Source organism: Anser anser, assembly GCF_964211835.1.
Source record: "Anser anser genome assembly, contig: HAP1_SCAFFOLD_583, whole genome shotgun sequence".
In the NCBI taxonomy this organism is placed as follows: domain Eukaryota; kingdom Metazoa; phylum Chordata; class Aves; order Anseriformes; family Anatidae; genus Anser; species Anser anser.
The window spans coordinates 2,361-23,898 of NW_028153492.1; the positions used below are offsets into that span (position 1 = coordinate 2,361).

Here is a 21,538-nt window from a genome sequence, read left to right on the forward strand (position 1 = left end):
CCCCCATAGGACCCCAAGACCCCCCCCATAGCCCCCCCCACAACCCCCCCAATCCCCTAGGACCCCCAGACCCCCCCACAGCCCCCCCATGCCCCCCCCCCACACACAGCCCGCAGCCACCTGGGGTCTCCCCCACTTTATTCCGGGGGGGGGACACACAGAGAACAACGGGGGGGGGGGGCGCTCCGGGGAGGGGGGGGATCCCACTCCGGGGGGGTCCTGCTGGTGTCTGGGGGGGGTCCCAGAGAACCCCGGGGGGGTTCCAGGAGGGTCCCAAGAAGGTTCCGGGGGGGGTCCCGTTGTGGGGGGCCCCCTGGTGTCCCGGGGGGGCCCCGTGTGGAGGGGGGGGGGGGCCTGGGGTTCCCTTGGGGGGCTCCCCACGGGTTCCGGGTGCAGGGGGGGGGTCCCAGTGCCCCCCCCCGGGGGGGTCCCAGCGCTCGGAGCCCAGCTGGGCGCTGGAGATCCCGGTGTCCTGGGGGGGGGTCCCGGTGTGGGTGGGGGTCCTGTTGTCCCGGGGGGGTCCCCTCATCCCGGGGGGGTCCCCATCTCCGCGGGGGGGGTCCCGTTGCCCCGGGGGGGGTCCCGTTGTCCTGGGGGGGGGTCCCGGGGGGGTCCCTCATCGCTCGGAGCCCAGCTGGGTGCTGAGGGGGTGGCGCTGGAGATCCCGGTGTCCTGGGGGGGTCCCGGTGTGGGTGGGGGTCCCGTCGCCCCGGGGGGGGGCCCATCGCCCCGGGGGGGGTCCCGTCACGCCGGGGGGGGCCCCGGGGGGGCCCCTCATCGCTCGGAGCGCAGGTCGGTGGTGAGGGGGTCGTGCTGGATGGTCTGGTGCAGCATCAGCGCCAGCAGCCCCGCGCGGTTCGTCATGGCCGCGCGCACGTTGCGCTCCTGCTCGAACAGCTCGTCCAGCTTGTACCACTGGGGGGGGGCAGAATTAATGGGGGGGGGCAGAATTAATTGGGGGGGGGGCAGAATTAATTGGGGGGGGCGTTAATGGGGGGGCACCCGGCTTGTACCACTGGGGGAGGGCAGAATTAATGGGGGGGGGGGCACAAAATGGGGGGGGCACCCTTAGGGCCACCCGTAAGGCCCCCAGGGCCACCCATGGGACCCCAAGGACCTCCCATAGCACCCCGAGGATCACCCATGGGACCCCCGGACCACCCTTGGGACCCTCGGGACCACCCTTGGGACCCCCGGGACCACCCATGGCACCCCAACGGCCTCCCACGGGAGGCTCAGGGCCACCCATGGGACCCCCAGGACCACCCGGGGGACCCCTGGACCACCCTTAGCACCCCCAGGACCACCCGTAGGACCCCCAGGACCACCCATGGGACCCTGAGGGCCTCCTGTGGGTCCCCCAGGACCACTCCTAGCACCCCAGAACCACCCTTGGGACCCAAGGACCACCCGTGGAACCCCCAGGACCACCCATAGGACCCCCAGGACCACCTGTAGCAACCCAAGGACCACCCACGGGACCCCAGGACCACCCTTAGGACCCCCAGGACCACCCATGGGACCCCCAGGACCACCTGTAGCAACCCAAGGACCACCCATGGGACCCCGAGGACCACCCTTGGGTCCCCTGGACCACCCTTAGCACCCCCAGGACCACCCATGGGACCCCCAGGACCACCCTTGGGACCCCCAGGACCACCTGTAGCAACCCAAGGACCACCCATGGGACCCCCAGGGCCACCCATGGGACCCCCAGGGCCACCCTCAGCACCCCCAGGGCCACCTGTAGCAACCCAAGGACCACCCTCAGGACCCCAGGACCACCCTCGGGACCCCAGGACCACCCTTGGGACCCCAGGACCACCCTCGGGACCCCGAGGAACACCCTCGGGACCCCCAGAACCACCCTCGGGGACCCCAGAACCACCCTCGGGGACCCCAGAACCACCCGTGGGACTCGGGGGGCACCCGTGGGCGCGGCACCCACCACGCGGACGCGCTCCAGGTCGACCTCGGCGCGGCGCAGCTTCTCCCAGCAGTAGTGGCGGTTGCACTTGCGCTTGGGCACGCGGCAGAAGTCGCCCGTCAGCTCGAAGACGTCGCGCACCAGCGGGCACCCGCACACCTCGTCCGCCGGCACCTGCGCCCACGGGTGGCCCCGCCGCGTCACCAGGCGGGGCCGGAGGGGCGCCCCGTGGCGGTCCCGGGGGCCCACGGGGTGCTTCGGGCGCCCTGTGGCGCCCGTGGATGCACCCGCGCCTCTAGGTGTGCCCCGCAGCGTGCTTTGGGGACCCTATGGCACCCATGGGTGCACCCCACAGCATGGTTCGGGCACCCTAGGGCACCCATGGGTGCACCCACACCTCTAGGTGTGCCCGACAGCGTGCTTTGGGGACCCTATGGCACCCATAGGTGTGCTCACAGCGTAGTTTGGGGACCCTGTGGCGCCCATGGGTGCGCCTGCACCTCTAGGTGTGCCCCACAGCGTGCTTTGGGGACCCTATGGCACCCATGGGTGTGCTCACAGCATAGTTTGGGGACCCTGTGGCGCCCATGGGTGCACCCGCACCTCTACGTGTGCCCCACAGCGTGGTTTGGGGACCCTATAGCACCCATGGGTGCACCCCCACAGCATGATCCATGCACCCTATAGCACCCATGGGTGCACCCACAGCATGCTTTGGGGACCCTATGGCACCCATGGGTGCGCCCACACCTCTAGGTGTGCCCCACAGCATGGTTCAGGCACCCTATAGCACCCATAGGTGCACCCACAGCGTGGTTTGGGCACCCTATAGCACCCATGGGTGCACCTACACCTCTAGATGAGCCTCACGACATGGTTCAGGCACCCTGTAGCACCCATGGGTGCACCCCTAGCCTCACACACCCACCCCCCAGCACCCACAGCACGATTCCTGCACCCCCCAACCCCCCCGAGCGCGCCCCCAGCACCCCGCAGCCACCCCCCAGCACCCCAGGGACACCCCCGAGCACCCTGGGGTGCCCCCCAGCACCCATGGGTGCCTCACCTTGGGGTCCCGCGAGTGCTCGGGGCACAGCACCTGCAGGCGCTTGCAGTAGGTTTTGCTCTGGGGGTTGTAGACGTCGCAGAACAGCCGGGTGGCCCTGGGGACAGCGGGCGCGTCGGGGGGGCACCCAGGGGTGGGGGGCACCCGGGGGACATGGGGGGGCACCCAGGGGTGGGGGAGGCAGTGACACCCAGGGGACACAGAGGGGGACACGACACCCTGGGGACACTGAGGGCACCCAGGGGACGCGGGGGGGGCACCCAGGGGACACCCCAGGGACATAGGGGGGGGACATGACACCCTGGGGACACTGAGGGCACCCTGGGGACGTGGGGGGGGGGCAGTGACACCCAGGGGACACCCAGGGGACGTGGAAGGGGCACCCATGGGACACCCCAGGGACATGGGGGGGCGCCCAGGGGACACAGCTTGGGGGGGGGGGGGTGGCACCCAGGTGATGGGGTGGGGGACACCCCGGGGACACCCATGGGATACCGGGGGGCTGACACCCGGGGGGGGGCACCCATGGGACACCGGGGGAGGGGGTGACACCCAAGGGGGGGGGGGGGCCACTCACCCCTCGATGCGGGTGGGGTACATGGACCCGAAGGACGTCTGGCTCTCGTACTGCCGCGACAGGGGGCTATAGGTGCCGGGGGGCTACGGCCCCTATAGCCCCCGGGGGGGGTCCTATAGCCCTGGGGGGGATCCTATAGTCCCGGGGGGAGCCCCTATAGCCCCGGGGGGGGATCCTATAGCCCCGGGGGGGTTAGTAACCCTATAGCCCCATGGGGGAGAACCCTATAGACACCAGAGGGGATCCTGAAGACACCGGGGGGGGGGACCGTATAGAACCTACAGCCCCCTATAGCACCCGACAGGGGGCCTGTGGGGATGGCAGGGCGCCTATGGCAGGCATAAAAGGCCCTATAGCCCCTATAGCACCCAAGGGGCCCAGTAACCCCGAGAGAACCCAACGACAATGTCTATAGGGCCCGTATAGCAGTCACAATTACCCTGTAACACCTATAGAGCCCAACATCAAGGTCCATATGGCCCCTACAGCACCCAAAGGAACCCCGTAACACCTTGAGAACCCAACATCAAGGTCCATATGGCACCTATAGCACCCAAGAGGACCCTGTAACCCCTACAGAACCCAACAGCAAGGTCCATATGGCACCTATACCACCCAAGGGAACCCCGTAACACATTCAGAACCCAACATCAAGGTCCGTATGGCCCATATAGCACCCAAAGGGACTCTATAACACCTATAGAACCCAATATCAAGGTCTGTATGGCACCTATAGCACCCAAAGGCACCCCGTAACACCTATAGCACCCAATGACAAGGTCCACATGGCCCCTACAGCACCCAAAGGCACCCCATAACACCTGTAGCTCCCAACATTAATGTCCATATGGCCAATACAGCACCCAAAGGAACCCTACATCACCTATAGAACCCAACGACAAGGTCCATATGGCCCCTGCAGCACCCAAAGGCACCCTGTAACACCTGGAGAACCCAACATTAATGTCCATACGGCCAATACAGCACCCAAAGGCACCCTGTATCACCTATAGAACCCAACGACAAGGTCCATATGGCCCCTACAGCACCCAAAGAGACCCTATAACACCTACACAGCCCAACATCAAGCTCCATATGGCCCCTACAGCACCCAAGGGAACCCATAACACCTACAAAACCCAACATCAAGGTCCATACGGCCCCTGCAGCACCCAAAGGCACCCTATAACACCTATAGAGCCCAACATCAAGGTCCATACGGCCCCTGCAGCACCCAAAGGCCCCCCGCAACACCTCCAGCACCCCACGCGCGGCCCCGGGGCACCCGTGGGTGCCGTTACCTTGGCGTAGCAGCGCTCCATGTGCCGCAGGGCCACCTTGGGGTTGATGGGGTGCCCGCAGGACACGCAGAAGATCTGCAGGTCGGTGTCCTCGCTGTCCCCGTCGTTGGTCTGGGGGGGGGGACGCGACACGCACACACCCGTGGGTGCCGGGAGGGGGGCGGGGAGCACCCGTGGGTGCTGGGGGGGGGAGGGGGGGCACCCACCTCCTCGTCCTCGCGGGGCGGGTGCCCCTTGGCGCGGGCGATGAGCCCCTCGAGCTCGTGGAAGCGGCGCTCCATCTCCTGCAGGCGCAGGCGCGCCTGGTGCTGCTCGCGCCGGATGCGCTCCAGCAGCCGCTTGCCGTGCTCCTCCGCCACGCAGGGGCTCTGCTGCCACTGCTGGATCCGCTGCGGCAGGATCTCGTAGATCCGGCTGGGATCCGGGGGGGGGGGGAAAGGGGTCAGGGGGGCACCCCGAGGGGATCCCGGTCACCCTCGTATCGCCCCAGGGGTCCCCCATCACCTCGTATCGCCCCAGGACCCCAGGGAGCTGAGATCTGGTTGGGATCCGCCATGGGGATCCAGTAGGGGATCCACTGTGGCAGGATCTCGTAGACCCGGCTGGGATCCAAGGGGGGGAACGGGGTCAGCGGGGGCATCCCGAGGGGATCCCCGTCACCCTCGTATCGCCCCAGGGGTCCCCCATCACCTCGTACCGCCCTAGCACCCCAGGGAGCTGAGATCTGGTAGGGATCTACCATGGGGATCCAGTAGGGGATCCACTGTGGCAGGATCTCGTAGATCCGGCTGGGATTCAGGGGGGGAACGGGGTCAGCGGGGGCACCCCGAGGGGATCCCCGTCACCCTCGTATCGCCCCAGGGGTCTACAAACACCTCAAAATGCCCCAGGGAGCTGAGATCTGGTTGGGATCCACCATGGGGATCCAGTAGGGGATCTGCTGCAGTGGGATCTTTTGGATCCAGTTGGGATCCAGGGGGGTACCGGGGTCAGGGGGGCACCCCGAGGGGATCCCCGTCACCCTCGTATCCCCCCAGGGGTCCCCCATCACCTCGTACTGCCCCAGGACCCCAGGGAGCTGAGATCTGGTTGGGATCCACCACGAGGATCCAATAGGGGATCTGCTGCGGCAGGATCTCATAGATCCAGTTGGGATCGAGGGGGGTAACAGGGTCAGGGGGGCACCCCAAGGGGATCCCCGTCACCTTGTGTCACCCCAGGACCCCAGGGAGCTGAGATCTGGTTGGGATCCACCATGGGGATCCAGTAGGGGATCTGCTGCGGGGGGATCTTGTGGATCCAGTTGGGATCCAGGGGGGTAACGGGGTCGGGGGGCACCCCGCGGGGTCCCTGTCCCCCCGTGTCGCCCCGCGCCACCCCCGACCCCTGGGGCCTACTCGGGATCCGCTCGGGGATCCAGCGCGGGATCCGCTGCGGGGGGGGTCTTGTGGGTCCGGCTGGGATCCCGAGGGGGCACAGGCTCCATACTGGTGCTCAGCATCCCCGTGACACCCCGTACTGGTCTGTACTGGTCTGTACTGGTCAGCACTCACTCGGCAGCCAGCTTGACACCACAGGCCTCGCCGCAGTGCTTGCGCAACCCAGGCACCACAAAGACCTACGGCACCTTACGCCGCTTGGCGACACCCCGTACTGGCCTATACTGGTCCGTACTGGTTTATACTGGTCCGTACTGGCCGGTACTCACTTGGCGGCCAGCTTGACGCCGCAGGCCTCGCTGCAGTACTTGGAGGGCGGCCGCGCGGGGCGGGTGCAGCCGGGGCCCAGGCACTGCCCCAGCCCGGCGGGGTCGCGGGCGTCCGGGCGCTCGGGGTGCCGGCTGCGCTCCCGGTGCCGCGGCTTCTGCCGGTGCCGCTTGTAGCGCTCCTCCTTCTGCCGCCGCGCCAGTCACCAGCGGGGCCACCGGTGCTCCCAGTGGCTCCCAGTAAGCCCCGCGTGCCCTCCCAGTAACCCCCAGGTGCCCTCCCAGTAACCCCAGGGCCTCCCATTGGCTCCCAGGTGCCCTCCCAGTAACCCCCAGGGCCTCCCATTGGCTCCCAGGTGCCCTCCCAGTAACCCCAGGGCCTCCCATTGGCTCCCAGGTGCCCTCCCAGTAACCCCCAGGTGCCCTCCCAGTAACCCCCAGGGCCTCCCATTGGCTCCCAGTAACCCCCAGGGCCTCCCATTGGCTCCCAGGTGCCCTCCCAGTAACCCCAGGGCCTCCCATTGGCTCCCAGGTACCCTCCCAGTAACCCCCAGGTACCCTCCTAGTAACCTCCAGGGCCTCCCAGAAAGCCCCAGGTGCCCTCCCAGTAGCTCCCAGTAACCCTCAAGACATTCCAGGAGCCTTCCCAGTAACACCGAGGGCTCCCAGTAGCTGCCAGTAACCCCCAGGTGCTCTCCCAGTAGCTCCCAGTAACCCCCAGGTGCCCTCCCAGTAACCCTCAGGGCCTTCCCGTAGCTCCCAGTATCCCCCAGGGCCTCCCAGCAACCTCCCCAGTAACCCTCAGGACATCCCGGTAACCCCCAGGGCCTCCCAGTGGCTCCCAGTAACCCCCAGGAGCCCTTTCAGTAACACCAAGGGCCTCCCAGTGGCTCCCAGTGCCCTCCCTGATGCTCCCAGTAGTTCCCAGTGGCTCCCAGCGCCACCCAGCACCCTCCCTGATGCTCCCAGAGGCTCCCAGCACCTTCCCAGTGCCCCCCAGCACCCTCCCTGATGCTCCCAGTGGTTCCCAGTGGCCCCGCACCTTCTTGTCCGACTTCTTCTCCCGCCGCTTGACGTGCTTGACCTTGACGGCGCGCTTGCGCAGGACGGGGTCGAGGAAGGGGGCGTCCTCGGGGTCACTGAGCCACGGCTGCGGGGACACGGCACGCGTCAGCCCCCCAAAAACACCCCAAAAACACAGAAAATGGTAAAAGAGCTGCTAGAGACACTCAAAATGGTGAATAAAGAAACCGAAACCACGCGAAAATGTGCCCGAAGCATGCAAACGGGAGGAAAAAGCACCAAAAATGCGCAAATGGGAGAAAAAAGGCACCAAAAATGCGCAAATGGGAGAAAAAAGGCACCAAAAAGGAGCAAACGGGAGAAAAAAGGCACCAAAAAGGAGAAAACGGGAGGAAAAAGCACCAAAAATGTGAAAGTGAGAGGAAAAAGGCACCAAAAGTGTTCAAAAGGGGAGAAAAAAAGGAACTGAAACCACGCAAAAAAGTGAAAAAAGGCATCAAAAGCACACAAAAAATTGGGCATCCCAAAAATTGAAAAAATGTGCCCAAAAACGTGCCAAAAGACAGAAATACAGTGTCCAAGTAGTGCAAAAAAGGACCAAAAACATGAAAAAAGGCAAAAAAAGATGCTAAAAATGGGGGAAAAGGCACCAAAAACTTACAAAAACGTGGACACAGGTGCCCAAACTGTGCAAAAATGCAAAGTGCCAAAAATGTGCAAAACAAGGGAAAAGAAGTGCCAGAAAAGCAAAAAAAGGCAAAAAGAGTTCCAAAAACATCAAAAAGTGAAAACGCAACAAAACCACAAAAATGCAAACAAAGCATGCAAACAAGCGTAAAAGCGGCCTAAATACGCTTAAAAAAAACCCTAAACTCACTCAAAACATAACTTAAGGGACCAAAGGTGCATTAACGCGATTCAACACCTTAAAAACACGCCCCGACGCGCTAATTTGGGAAAATTGGGGTGATTCCAGGTGATTTGGGGTCCCCGAACCAGATTTTAGGCCATTTTAGGGCAATTCCCGTGGGATTTGGGGTCCCCGGAACAGAATTTGGGGCACTCTGGGATAATTTTTGTGGGATTTGGGGTCTTTAGGACAGATCTTGGTGCATTTTAAGGTAATTACAGAAGAATTCAGGGGCCCTGCAGCGGAATTTAGAGCATTTGGGAGGAATTCCAAGGGAACCGGGGTTCCTAGAGCACAATTTGAAGCATTTGGGGGCAATTCTGGTGAGATTTGTCATCCTCGGACCCAAATTTGGGGCAATTTGGGTTGATTCTGGCAGGATTTGTGGTCCCCGGACCACAATTTGGGGCACTTTGGGTTGATTCTGTCAGGATTTGTCGTCCCTGTACCACAATTTGGGGCACTTTGGGACAATTCTGTTGGGATTTGGCATTCCCAGAGCAGAATTTGGGGCACATTTGGTCAATTCTGGACAAATTTGTCGTTCCCAGACCAGAATTTGGGGCACTCTGGGTTCAAGCTTTTAGGATTCAGTGTCTCTGGACCAGAATTCGGGCCACTTTGGGGCAGTTCTGGCCTTATTTATCACCTCTGGCCCAGAATTCGGGGCCGTTTGGGTCAATTTTGGATGAATTTGTCGTCCCCACACCAGAATTTGGGGCCCTTTGGGTCAATTTTGGATGAATTTGTCGTCCCCAGGCCAGAATTCGGGGCCCTTTGGGTCAATTTTGGATGAATTTGTCGTCCCCAGGCCAGAATTCGGGGCCCTTTGGGTCAATTTTGGATGAATTTGTCGTCCCCAGGCCAGAATTCGGGGCCCTTTGGGTCAATTTTGGATGAATTTGTCGTCCCCAAACCAGAATTCGGAGCGCTTTGGAGACATTCTGGTGGGATTGGCATCCCCAGCCCAGAATTCGGGGCACTCTGGGGCGATTCCTGCAGGATTTGTCACCCCCAGCCCAGAGTTTGAGCCACTTTGGGCCGTTTCTGGCCGTATTTATCCCCCCCGGCCCAGAATTTGGGGCTGTTTCCCGCGTTTTCGGGTGGGTTCGGGGCGGGGCGGAGGGGGGGGCTACGCACCAGCCCGTGCTCGTCGAAGGCGCCGGCGCAGAGCTCCTGGTAGAGCCGGGGGTCGAGCGGCAGCTCCTCGTCCGAGAGGCTCTCGGGGGGCCCCGCCGCCCCCAGCTGCTCCTTCAGCAGCTCCAGCTCCCCCTCGCGCCCCCGCACCAGCTGGGGGGGGGTCAGCACCCACCCGCCGGGGGGGGCGGCGACACCCCCGACCCGGGGACCCCCAAATTCCCCACCCCCCACCCCCGCGGTCAGGGGGAGGACCCAGGACCCCTCCCCAAGCACCCAGGGGACCCCCTATAGGGACCCACAGCAGACCCGGGGCCCCCCCGTAGGGCAAAGGACCCCCACTGCGGGCCCCAAGACCCCCCTAAGGTGCCCAGGACCCCTCCCAAGACCCCCCCAATGTCCCCGAGACCCCCCCCAAGGTCACCAAGACCCCTCCAAGGTCCCCAAGACCGCCCCTAACATCCCCAGGACCCCCCCAATGTCCCCAAGACTCCCCCCCCAATGTCCCCAAGACCCCCTAACATCCCCAACCCCCCCCCAATATCCCTAAGACCCCCCCCACATCCCACAAGAACTCCCCTAAGGTCCCCAAGACCCCTCCTAAGGTCCCCAAGACCCCCCCTAAGGTCCCCAAGACCCCCCCTAACAGGACCCAGGACCTCCCCAGTGGCACCCCGGCGTTTTGGGGACCCCACCCCCCCCCCAGCGGGACCCCCCAGCCCCCCCCCGGGAAGGGCCGCGAGTGACTCACCGAGGACGGGAAGTATTTGTAGGATTCCTGGGGGGGGGGAAAGGACGCGTCAGGGACAGCGGGGGGGGGCGTGGGGACACGTCAGGGACACGGGGACAACACGGGACAGGTTGACACAGGGACACGGGACGGGTGACACAGGGACGGGATGACACGGGGACACGGGACGGGTGACACAGAGGAGACACGGGGACATGTGGTGGGGACAGATGGAGGACACAGAACGCATCGGGGACACGGGGACGGACAGGACGGACATGGGGACATGTTGGGGACATAAATATGGACACGGGGACAGACACGGGGACACACTGGGGCGTAAATATAGACACAGGGACATGTTGGGGACACGAATACGGACACGGGGACAGACGGGACAGACACGGGGACACACTGGGGACACAGATATGGACACGGGGACAGACAGGACACACATGGGGACATAAATACGGACATGGGGACACATTGGGGACATAAATATGGACACGGGGACAGCCAGGACAGACACGGGGACACGTTGGGGACACAAATACGGACATGGGGACAGACAAGACAGACATGGGGACACATTGGGGACACAAATATGGACACAGAGGCAGACAGGACAGACATGGGGACATAAATACGGACACGGGGACACGTTGGGGACATAAATACAGACACAGGGACATGTTGGGGACACAGATACCGACATGGGGACAGCCAGGACAGACACGGGGACACACTGGGGACACAAATACGGACATGGAGACACGCTGGGGACACAAATATGGACACAGAGACAGACAGGACAGACATGGGGACATAAATACGGACACGGGGACACGTTGGGGACAGATATTGACATGGGGACACATTGGGGACACGAATATGGACACGGGGACAGACGAGACAGACATGGGGACACGTCGGGGACACAAATATGGACATGGGGACATGTTGGGGACACAAATACAGACATGGGGACAGCCAGGACAGACACAGGGACACAAATATGGACACGGGGACACGTTGGGGACCCAAATAATGACACGGGGACAGACGGGGGGACACGCCACCACCCCGTTACACACACAAGGACAACGCGGGGCACGCCACGAAGCACCGGCACTCGCAGACGCGTGACACAGGGGGGACACGGAGGGGACGCGGGCGACACGGAGGGGACAGGGAGGGGACAGGGGACTCACGCGGGCGCGCAGCTGGCACTGCCGCAGGCGGCACTTCTGGCGGATCTTGTTGGGGCCGCCGAACTTCTTCATGTCGCGGCAGAAGTCGCACTGCCCGCAGTCCTCGGGGCGCCGGCACGCCTCGCACTCCCCGCACATGCGGGCGGAGCGCTTGATCTGCGGGGGACAGGGAGGGGACGGAGAGGGGACAGGGAGGGGACAGGGAGGGGACAATATGAGGAGAGCGAGGAGACAACACGGGTGCAGGGAGGGGATGATGTGGGGAAACGGAGGGGACATCCAGGGGACAATGTGGGGACATCCAGGACTTAATATGGGGACAGTGAAAGGACTTCCAGGGGATAATGTGGGGACATCCAGGGGACAACGCGGGGACAGCGAGGGGACAGCCAAGGGATAACGAGGGGACAGTGAGAGAATATCCAGGGGACAATGAGGGGACAGCAAGGGGACATCCGGGGGCTGAAATGGGGACGGTGAGGGGACAGACAAAGGATAACGTGGGGACATCCAGGGGACACCCAAGGCATAACGTGGGGACAGTGAGGGGACAATGTGGGGATAATATGGGGACAGTGAGGGGACAAAACAGGGACAGGAAAGGGCCATCCCGGGGACAATGTGGGGACAATGAGGGGACAATGAAGGGACAGCCAGGGGACAGCAACTGCCATAAAATAGGGACAGTGAGGGGACAAACAGAGGATAATCGGGGGGCATCCAGGGGACATGCAAGGGATAACGTGGGGACAGTGAGGGGACAGTGAGGGGACAATATGGGGACAGCGAGGGGACATCCAGGGGACAATGTGGGGACAGTGAGGGGACATCCAGGGGATAATGCAGGGACAGTGAGGGGACATCCAGAGGATAATGCGGGGACAGCGTGGGCATGGAGGCACTGAGGGATTTGGGGACAGGAGGGACACGGGGCTGGGGACATTGGGGGGGGGTCTGGGGGCAGGAAGGACAGCGGGGGGCGTCCTTCGTGGGGGCTGTGGGGACCCGGGGGTGACGATGGGGACCCGGGGGCGGGGTGAGGCCGGACCTTGGCGGCGCGGCCCTGCTCCAGCGCCAGCTCCTGCGCCTTGGCGCTCTCGTGCTCCCGCTCCTTCTCCCGCGACTTCTTGTGCCGGTAGCGGATCTCCAGGCCGGGGTCCTTCTCTTTGGGGACAGGGGGGGACGTCAGCGGGGTCCCCAGACCCCCGGGGGGGGGGTTGGGGGGGGCATCTCACCGCGGCACTGCAGGCAGTACCACTCGCGGATGGCCTTGGCCATCTTCTCGGTGATGTTGATGCAGTCGCCGTGGAACCACTCGTTGCAGTTGTCGCAGCCGCTGCGGGGACACCCCCAGGGGGGCGCCGTGTCCCGGGGCTGCCCCCCCCCCTCCGAAAGGGGGGATGCGGGGTCCCGGGGGGGGGGGGGGGTGACACCCTAAACCCAAAAGGACCCCGGTATCCCAGTGCCGCCACCCCCAAGGGGACCCCCGCGTGCAGGTGCCACCACCCCAAACCTACAGGACCTGGGTGCCCCCCCCCCAAAGGGCCCCACGCCCCCCTGCCCCCCCCCAAAGAACCCCACACCCCCGTGTCCCACCCCCCCAAAGGACCTCGTGGCCCCATGCCCCTAAAAGACCCCAAAACCTGGCAACCCCCCCCAAAGACCCCCCTCAGTCCCGGTGCCCCCCCCCCCCCCAAGACCCCTACACCCTGGTGCCCCCCCCAACCCCCCCCTCCCCAGTGCCCCCCCCACCCCCGTGCCCCCCCCCCACCCCCATATCCCAATGCTCCCCCCCCCCAAAGGACCCCACATCCCGGTACCCCCCCACACCCCAAAAAAAACAACCCACCCCAATACCCCCCCCCAAAAAGCTCTCCCCCGGTACCCCCCACCCCCCCGGTGCCCCCCCCTCACATCATGAAGCAGTTGATGTCGGGCTTGCGGCACACGCAGTACACGGGGGCGTTCTCCTCCCCCCCCGGGCCCGCCTCCGCGTCCGAGAACTCGCTGTCCTGGGGGGGGGGGGGGGCGACAAAAAGGGGGGGGGTCAAGGAGGGGCACAAAGGGGGGGGCACAAAGGTGGGGGGGCACAAAGGAAGGGGTTGTAAAGGGGGGGCACAAAGGGGGACCCCGGTTTGTGGGGATGTGAAGGGGAGGATGTAAAGGGGGGGGGGGGGCATGAAAAGATCCCATTGGGGGGCGTGAGGGGACCCCATCGGGGTGGGGGCACAAAGGGACACCAATGGGGGGTGGGGGCACAAAGGGAACCCTTTTGGGGGGGGGGACGTGAAGGGACCCCATAGGGGGGCACAAAGCAGGGATACAAAAAGGGGGGGGCACAAAAAAGGGGGGGGGGGCAACAAGGGACCCCGGGGGGGCACGGACATGGGGACCCCATGGGGGGGGCACAAAGGGGAGGGGGGACGGGAACAGGGCCCCCTTTGGTGGGGGGGGGGGGGCTCACGAGGGGACCGCTCGGGGGGGGGGGGGGGGACGGGACACGAAAGGACCTGGGGGAGGGGGGCACAAAGGGGGGGGAGAACACGAAGGGACCCCATTTTTGGGGGGGGGGTCACGAGGGGACCTCATGGGGGGGGCACAAGGGGGGGGTGACAGGAGGGGACCCCGGGAGGGGGGGCACAAGGGGGGGGCACCGAGGGGTGGGGGACACTGGGGGGGGGGGGGGGGAAGGGGGGACCCGAGCGGCCCCCGATGCGTTGGACCCAAAGGGGCCCCATGGGGGGGGGGGGGGTGAGGGGACCCCAAGGAGGGGGGGGGACACCCAAAGGACCCCCCCCCCCCGGGCCCGCCGCCGCCCCCCGCCCCTCACCATCTTTGTCGCCGCCGCTCTCCCCTCACGGCCGCCCCGCCGGAAGTGGAACTGAGGCCGCGACTTCCGCTTCCGGTAACCGCCCCCCCGAACCCGCCCGCCCACCCCAAAATGGCGGCGGCGCCTGCGCGGGGCGGGGACAAAATGGCGGCGTGGGAGGGGGCAAGATGGCGGCCGCCAGTGGGGGCGGCCATGTTGGGGGCGGGACGGGGGCGTACGGGGACAGGGGGATTTGGGGACAGGGGGACGTGGGTCATGGGGACGTGGGGACATTGGGACAGGGGCACATGGGGAGATAAGGACGTGGGAACATGGAGATATGGGGACATGGGGACATTGGGGTGTGGGGACACGGATCTGGGGACATCTGGACATGGGGACACGGACACGGGGACATGGGGATATGGGGACATCTGGACAGGGCGATATGGGGACATAAGGACACAGGGACGTTGGGTTGTGGGGACATGGGGACATGGGACACTGGGACATGGGGACTTGGGGACATTGGGACATGGGGACATCTGGACTGGGGACATGGGACATGGGGTGTGGGACATGGGGACGTTGGGACACTGGGACATGGGGACATGGGGACATGGGGACATGGGACACTGGGACATCCGGACATGGGGACACTGGGACATGGGGACATTGGGACATGGGGACATGGGGACACTGGGACATCCGGACATGGGGACGCTGGGACGTGGGACACAGGGATACAGGACATGGGCACTTTGGGACATTGGGACATGGGGACCTGGGGATATGGGGACATGAGGACATCGGGGACATCTGGGGACATCTGGGGACACGGGGACAAGTCGGGGCCCACGGGGCCATGAAGCCGCAAGGGAGACGCGGCGGGGACGAAGACACAACGTGACAACACGGTGACGTGTGACAACGTAACGACGTGTGACAACGTAACGACGTGTGACAACGTAACGACGTGTGACAAGGCGCGGCAACACGTGACAACGCGCGGCGACACGTGACAAGGCGTGGCGACACGTGACAAGGCGCGGCGACAGGTGACAACGCGGTGACAGGTGACAACATGGTGACAGGTGCCACCGCGGCGCCACCGCCGCCCTCACTGCGTCGCCTCCCCGGGGCGCTGCAGCTGCTCCAGCTCCTCGGCCAGCCTGGGGACAGCGGGGTGGCACCGGGCGGTCCCCGGGGGACACGGGGACACCGAGGGGACACCGAGGGGACACGAGGGGACACGAGGGGACACCCACCTGTCCCTGCGCCGTAGCCGGGCCTGCCGCTGGCTGGTGGCCGCCCCCAGGCGCCCCCGCGCCCCCCGGTTCTCCCGCTGCAGCAGCCACCTGCGTCCCCACGGGGACAGGAGGGGACGGGGGGGACACGGCGGTGTCCCCAAGGGGACGGGAGGGGACAGGGGGGACACGGCGGTGTCCCCAAGGCGGGGTGGGGGTGGCGGGGAAACACGGCGGTGTCCCCGAGGGGACGGGGAGGGGACTCACGTGGCCACGCGCGCCTCGGGGCCCAGCTGCGCCTCGACGGCTTCTGGGGGGGGGACAGCGGGGACACGGGGGGGACATTGGGGACATGGAGGGGACATCGGGGGTGGGGAGGGGACATCGGGGACGGGGAGGGGACAGCGGGGACGGGGAGGGGACAGCGGGGCCGCTCACCCTGCCTCAGCAGCTCGTCCCTCGCGGCCTCCAGGCGCGCCAGCTCGGCCTGCAGCGCGGCCGGGGACTGCGGGGACACCGGGTGAGGGCGCGGGGACGGGAGGGAACACCGGGGGGGACACCGGGGGGACACCGGGGGGGACACCGGGGGGGACACGGGGCTCACGTGCGCCTCCTGCAGCCGCTTGTGCTCCTCCATCAGCGCGTCGAGCTGCCGCCAGAAGTCCTGCCTGCGGGGACACGCGCGGGGACGCGTGACACACGCGCGGGGACGCGTGACACACGCGTGGGGACGTGTGACACGCGTGCGGGGACGCGTGACACACGCACGGGGACGCGTGACACGCCTGTGCCGCCCGTGAGCCGCCCGTGTCCCCCACCTGTGTCCCCGGCGGAGGTGCCGCAGGCGTCCCCGCTGCGCCCCCGCCCCCTCCAGGTCCTGCTGGCGGCCCTCGCACAGCTGGCGGCGCCTGCGGGGTCGGAGGGCGGGGGGCGCGGGGTCAGAGGGCACCGGGGGGGGGGTCGGGGGTCACAGGGAGGGGTTGGGGGGGTCAGGGGTCATGAGGGGGTTGCAGGGGTCAGGGGTCACCAGGGGTTGGAGGGGTCAGAGGTCACCAGGAGGGGTCAGTGGTCATGGGGGGGTTGGAGGGGTCAGGGGTCATGGGGGGTGTCAGGGGTCAGGGGTCACCAGGAGGGGTCAGGGGTCACAGGGGGTTTCCAGGGGTCAAGGGTCACCAGGAGGGGTCAAGGGTCACAGAGGGGTTGCAGGGGTCAGGGGTCACCAGGAGTTGGAGGGGTCAGGGGTCACAGGGGGGTTGGAGGGGTCAGAGGTCACCAGGAGGGGTCAGGGGTCATGGGGGGGGTTGCAGGGGTCAGAGGTCACGGGGAGGGGTTGGAAGGGTCAGGGGTCACCAGGAGGGGTCAGGGGTCACAGAGGGGTTGCAGAGGTCAGGGGTCACCACAGGTTGGAGGGGTCAGAGATTACCAGGAGGGGTCAGGGGTTGTGGGGGGGGTTGCAGGGGTCAGAGGTCACCAGGAGGGGTCAGAGGGGTCAAGGGTCACCAGGGGTCAGCGGACACTCAGGGTCAGGGGTCCCCAGGGGATGGTTGGGGTCAAAGGTCAGCAGGATGCCAGGAGAGGGGTTGCCGGGGAGGGTCAGAGGTCAGCTGGGGGTCAGAGGGGTCAAGGGTCACGGAGGGGGTCAGAGGGGTCAGAGGTCAGAGGGCGCTGAGGGTCAGGGGTCACCCGGGGGGGCCACGGCCCCGCCCCCCGCTGACCTTTGCCCTTCGGCCTCCACTTCCTCCCAGCGCAGCCGCGCCACCCGCAGCGCCTCTGGGGGGGGGACAGGGGCATGAGGGGGGGGCGGGGGGGGGGGCACGGCCCCGGGGCGTGCTGGGAAGGGGGGGGGGAATGGGGGGGGGGGGCACGGCCCCGGGGCACGCTGGGAGCGCGGCCTCACCGCGCTGCTGCTGCCAGAGCCCCTCGAGCGCCGCCAGCTGCTCCTCCACTGCGCCACGGGCTCAGCGCCGGGGGGGGGCCTCCAGGTTTCGGGGGCCCCCCCCAAGCCCCGTGGGTTTTGGGGTTCCCCCCGTGGGTGTTGGGGTCCCCCCCATTGATTTTGGGGCCCCCCCTCGTGGATTTGGGGGTCCCCGCCATGGGTTTTGGGGTCCCCGCCATGGGTTTTGGGGTCCCCCCGCATGGATTTTGGGCCCCTTCCATTGATTTTGGCCCCCCCCCCCATGGATTTCGGCCCCCTTCCCCATTGTAATTGGGCACCCTGTAGATTTTGGGGTCCCTCCATGGATTTCGGGGTCCCCCCGTTGATGTTGGCGTCCTCCTCATTGATTTGGGCTCCCCCCCCATGGATTTTGGGGTCCCCCCGCATGGATTTTGGGGTCCCCCCCATGGATCTTGGGGTCCCCCCCATGGATCTTGGGTTCACTTCCATGGATTTTGGGGCCCCCCCACCGATGTTGGGGTCCCCCCCTCTGATTTTGGGGTCCCCCCATGGACTTTGGGATCTCCCCATGGATGTTGGGGTCCCCCCCCCGTTGATTTTGCCCCCCCCCCCATTGATTTTGTAGTCCCCCCCTACTGATGTCGGGGTCCCCCCATGGATTTCGGGGTCCCCCCATGGATTTCGGGGTCCCCCCATGGATTTTGGTCTCCCCCAATGGCTTTTTACGGTCCCCCCCTTGGATTTTGGGATCCCCCCCGTGGATTTCGGGGTCCCCCCCTTGGATTTTGGCCCCCCGGGGACTCACGCTGCTCCAGGTGCCGCCGCAGCTCCTCGCTGTGGCCCTGAGCCTCCGCCAGCTCCTGCGCCCGGGCCTGGCAGGCTGGGGACAGACGTGGGGACAGGGGGACAGAGGGACAGGGGGACGGACACCCAGGGGGACGGACAAGGGGACAAGGGGACAGGGGGACAGGGGGACGGACACCCAGGGGGACAGGGGGACATGGGGACAGGGGGACAGGGGGACAGGGGGACGGACACCCAGGGGGACAGGGGGACGGACAAGGGGACAAGGGGACAGGGGGACAGGCACCCAGGGGGACAGGGGGGCAGGGGGACGGACACCCATGGGGACAGAAGGGCAGGAACCCATAGGGACCATGGGGTAGCCACCTGTGGGGACAGAGGGACGGACATCTATGGGGACAGAGGGACGGACACCCGTGGGGACAGGGGGACAGAAAGCCATGGGACAGGGGAAGGGGACAAGGGACACCCACGGGGACGGGCACCTGTGGGGACAGGAGGACGGCCCCCCAAGGGGACAGCCCCCCCATGGGGACGGACAGACAGACACCCGTGGTACCAAAGGGCCAGGGGGACAGACAGCCGTGGGGACAAGGGGACGGACCCCCCGGGGCCAGCGCCTGTCCCCGCGGGCGCTCACCTTGGTGCAGAGCCCGGATCCGCGCCAGCAGCGCCTCCACCCGCGGTCCCCCTGCGCGGGGACGGTGTGGGGACGGAGCCACGGGGACGGAGCCCGTGGGGACACGGGGGACACGGGAGGGGGCAGTGGGGACACGGGGGGGGGACGGCAGGGACACGCACCCTGCGCCGGCGGGGTGGGAAGCTCCTCACCGCCACCATGGCCGGACCCTGGAGGGGGACGAACGCCCTTCAGCCGCCATCGCCAGCCCTGGGGCGTTGTGGCGAGGGGACAGGAGGGGACGGAGGGGACAGGAGGGGACGGAGGGGACAGCAGGGGACAGGGGACAGGAGGGGACAGAGCCACCACGTCCCCTGTGGCCTCCTCACCCTGCGCAGCCTCCTCCATGGCGCCGCCGGGCAGCGATGGCGGGCGGGCTCCTCCTGCCTCTCGGCGCCCTTTTTCCTCGGTTTTTCCTCCTTTTTTCCCCTCACCGATCCCCGCTTTTTCCTCTCGGCGATTCCTGACATTTTTTAACGGATTTTCTCACCTTTTCTCTGTCAGTTTTTACCGGCTTTTCCTCTCAGCGATTCCTGTCAGCGATTCCCGCCCTTTTCTCTCAGCTTTTCTTTCCTCTCCCTTTTTCTTTCCTCTCATTTTTTCTTTCCTTTTCTAACAGATTTTCCCACCTTTTCCTGTCAGCAATTAATACTACCTTTTCCTTCCAGCTTTTTGTCACTTTTCGTGTCAATTTTTCCCACCTTTTCCTCTCAGTTCTTGCCTTTCCTATCAGTTTTTACCTCGTTTTTTGCTTTTTCCCATCAGCTTATTTCCTTTCTTCTTGCTTTTTCCTTTCAGCTTATCTCATTTTTACCTTTTCCTTTCAGCTTTTCTTGCTTTTTCCCCTTTTTGCCTTTTCCTCTCCGTTTTTCCTGCCTTTTCCTGTCAGCTTTTATTCTTTTCTTCTTGCTTTTCCCAGTCAACTTTTTTTTGCCTTTTCCCCTCTGTTCTTTTTACCTTTTTCTTCCAGCTTTTCCTCAGTATTTCCTGCCTTTTTCTGTCAGTGAGATTCTTCCCTTTTCCTCCCATTCCTCCCACCCTTTTCTAACAACTTTCCCCACTCTTTTCTAACAGCTTTTCACACCTTTTTCTCTCGGCAATTCCCACCTTTTCAGTTTTTCCTACCTTTTCCTGCCCTTTCCTCTTTTTCGTACCTTTTTCTTTCAGCTCTTCCCACCCTTTCCCATCAACTTTCCTTGCCTTTTCCTGTCACATTTTCTCTTTTTTCTCTCACCTTTTCTTGCCCTTTTCCTCAGCTTTTCACGCCTTTTCCTGTCAGTGATTCCTGACTTTTCCTCTCATCTTTTCTTTCATTTTTTCTCCCACGTTTTCCCACCTTTTCCTCTCAGCTTTTCTTGCCCTTTTTCTCAGCTTTTCCAACATTTTCCTCTCAGCAATTCCTGCCTTTTCCTCTCACCTTTTCCCACCTTTTCCTCTCACATTTTCTTGCCCTTTCCCTCAGCTTTTCCCACTTTTTCTCACCTTTTCTTGCCCCTTCTTTTTCTCATCTTTTCACACCTTTTCCTGTCAGCAATTCCTGCCATTTCCTCTCAGCTTTTCATTCCCTTCTCTCACCTTTTTCTCACAGCTTTTCTTACCCTTTTCCTAATGGCTTTTCCCACCTTTTCCTCTGTTTTTCTTGCCCTTTTCCTAATGGCTTTTTCAACTTTTTCCTCTCAGCTATTCCTGCCTTTTTCTCTCACCTTTTCCCACCTTTTCCTCCCAGCTTTTCTTGCCCTTTTCCTCAGCTTTCTCTGAGTTTTCCTCTCAGCTTTCCAACTTTTTTTCTCTCAGCTTTTCTTGCCCTTTTTTGCAGCTTTTCCCACCTTTTCTTCTCACCTTTTCCTGCCTTTTCCTGTCAGCTTTTCTTGCCTTTTTCTCTCAGCTTTTCTTGCCCTTTTTCTCAGCTTTTACCACCTTTTCCTCTCAGCTTTTCCCATCTCTTTCTTATAGCTTTTCTTGCCCTTTTTTTAATGGCTTTTCCCATCTTTTCCTCTCAGCATTTCTTGCCTTTTTCTGTCAGCTTTTCTTGCCCTTTTCCCTCAGCTTTACCTGCCTTTTCCTTTCAGCTTTTCTTGCCTTTTCCTCTCAGCTTTTATTGCCCTTTTTCTAATGGCTTTTCCCACCTTTTCCTCTCACCTTTTCTTGCCCTTTTTTGCAGCTTTTCCCACCTTTTCCTGTCAGCAATTCCTGCCTTTTCCTCTCAGCTTTTCTTGCCCTTTTCCTCAGCGTTTCCCACTTTTCCCCCTCATCTTTTCCTTCCTTTTTCTCTCACCTTTTCCCACCTCTCCCTCTCACTTTTTCTTACCTTTTTCCTCTTTTTCTTGCCCTTTTCCTCACCTTTTCCCACCTTTCCCTCTCAGCAGTCTCCACCGTTCCCTCTCACCTCTTCCCGCCTCGTCCCTGAGGCAAAATGGCGGACGCGACAGAGACAAAATGGCGGAACCGCGGGGCACCGGGACCCAAACCGTGTGCGCCTTGTCCCACCCCGTGACGTCATCACACAACGATGACA

General features: G+C 63.8%; 2 protein-coding genes and 1 long non-coding RNA gene across 8 annotated transcripts; 1 reads left to right on the top strand and 2 right to left on the bottom strand.

The window, feature by feature from the left end:
* Window positions 1–347: 347 nt before the first annotated feature.
* CXXC1 (CXXC finger protein 1) lies at window positions 348–14,664 on the bottom strand. 2 transcript variants are annotated; one of them, XM_083854241.1, is made up of 15 exons: window positions 14,418–14,664; window positions 13,502–13,599; window positions 12,823–12,923; window positions 12,636–12,751; window positions 11,588–11,743; window positions 10,398–10,424; window positions 9,650–9,799; window positions 7,619–7,726; window positions 6,580–6,764; window positions 5,078–5,285; window positions 4,872–4,982; window positions 3,571–3,636; window positions 2,994–3,090; window positions 1,949–2,101; window positions 348–915 (listed from the first exon to the last, which is right to left on the bottom strand). In XM_083854241.1, exons 1-15 carry the CDS (start codon window positions 14,418–14,420, stop codon window positions 617–619), a joined length of 1,878 nt encoding a protein of 625 aa, XP_083710367.1. In that variant the 5' UTR covers window positions 14,421–14,664; the 3' UTR covers window positions 348–616. The 2 variants fall into 2 exon arrangements, with proteins under 2 accessions (XP_083710367.1, XP_083710368.1); XM_083854242.1 differs by having other exon boundaries at window positions 631–915; window positions 3,571–3,620.
* Window positions 7,733–8,364, top strand: LOC310892078. Its single transcript, XR_014577862.1, has 2 exons — window positions 7,733–7,905; window positions 7,968–8,364. It is a non-coding gene; the product is annotated as an uncharacterized lncRNA (long non-coding RNA).
* A 723-nt stretch (window positions 14,665–15,387) lies between the features above and the next one.
* On the bottom strand, window positions 15,388–20,727 carry LOC310892077 (synaptonemal complex central element protein 1-like). Of its 5 annotated transcripts, none has more exons than XM_083854249.1 (11): window positions 19,353–20,727; window positions 19,146–19,193; window positions 18,985–19,035; window positions 18,346–18,420; window positions 17,541–17,588; window positions 17,359–17,413; window positions 16,462–16,551; window positions 16,248–16,311; window positions 16,082–16,148; window positions 15,911–15,953; window positions 15,388–15,754 (listed from the first exon to the last, which is right to left on the bottom strand). In XM_083854249.1, the coding sequence occupies exons 1-11, from the start codon at window positions 19,369–19,371 to the stop codon at window positions 15,517–15,519; spliced, it is 798 nt and encodes a 265-aa protein (XP_083710375.1). In that variant the 5' UTR covers window positions 19,372–20,727; the 3' UTR covers window positions 15,388–15,516. The 5 variants fall into 5 exon arrangements, with proteins under 5 accessions (XP_083710375.1, XP_083710374.1, XP_083710371.1 ...); XM_083854248.1 differs by having other exon boundaries at window positions 15,388–15,568; window positions 15,665–15,754; window positions 18,346–19,035; XM_083854245.1 differs by having other exon boundaries at window positions 18,346–19,035.
* Window positions 20,728–21,538: the final 811 nt, after the last annotated feature.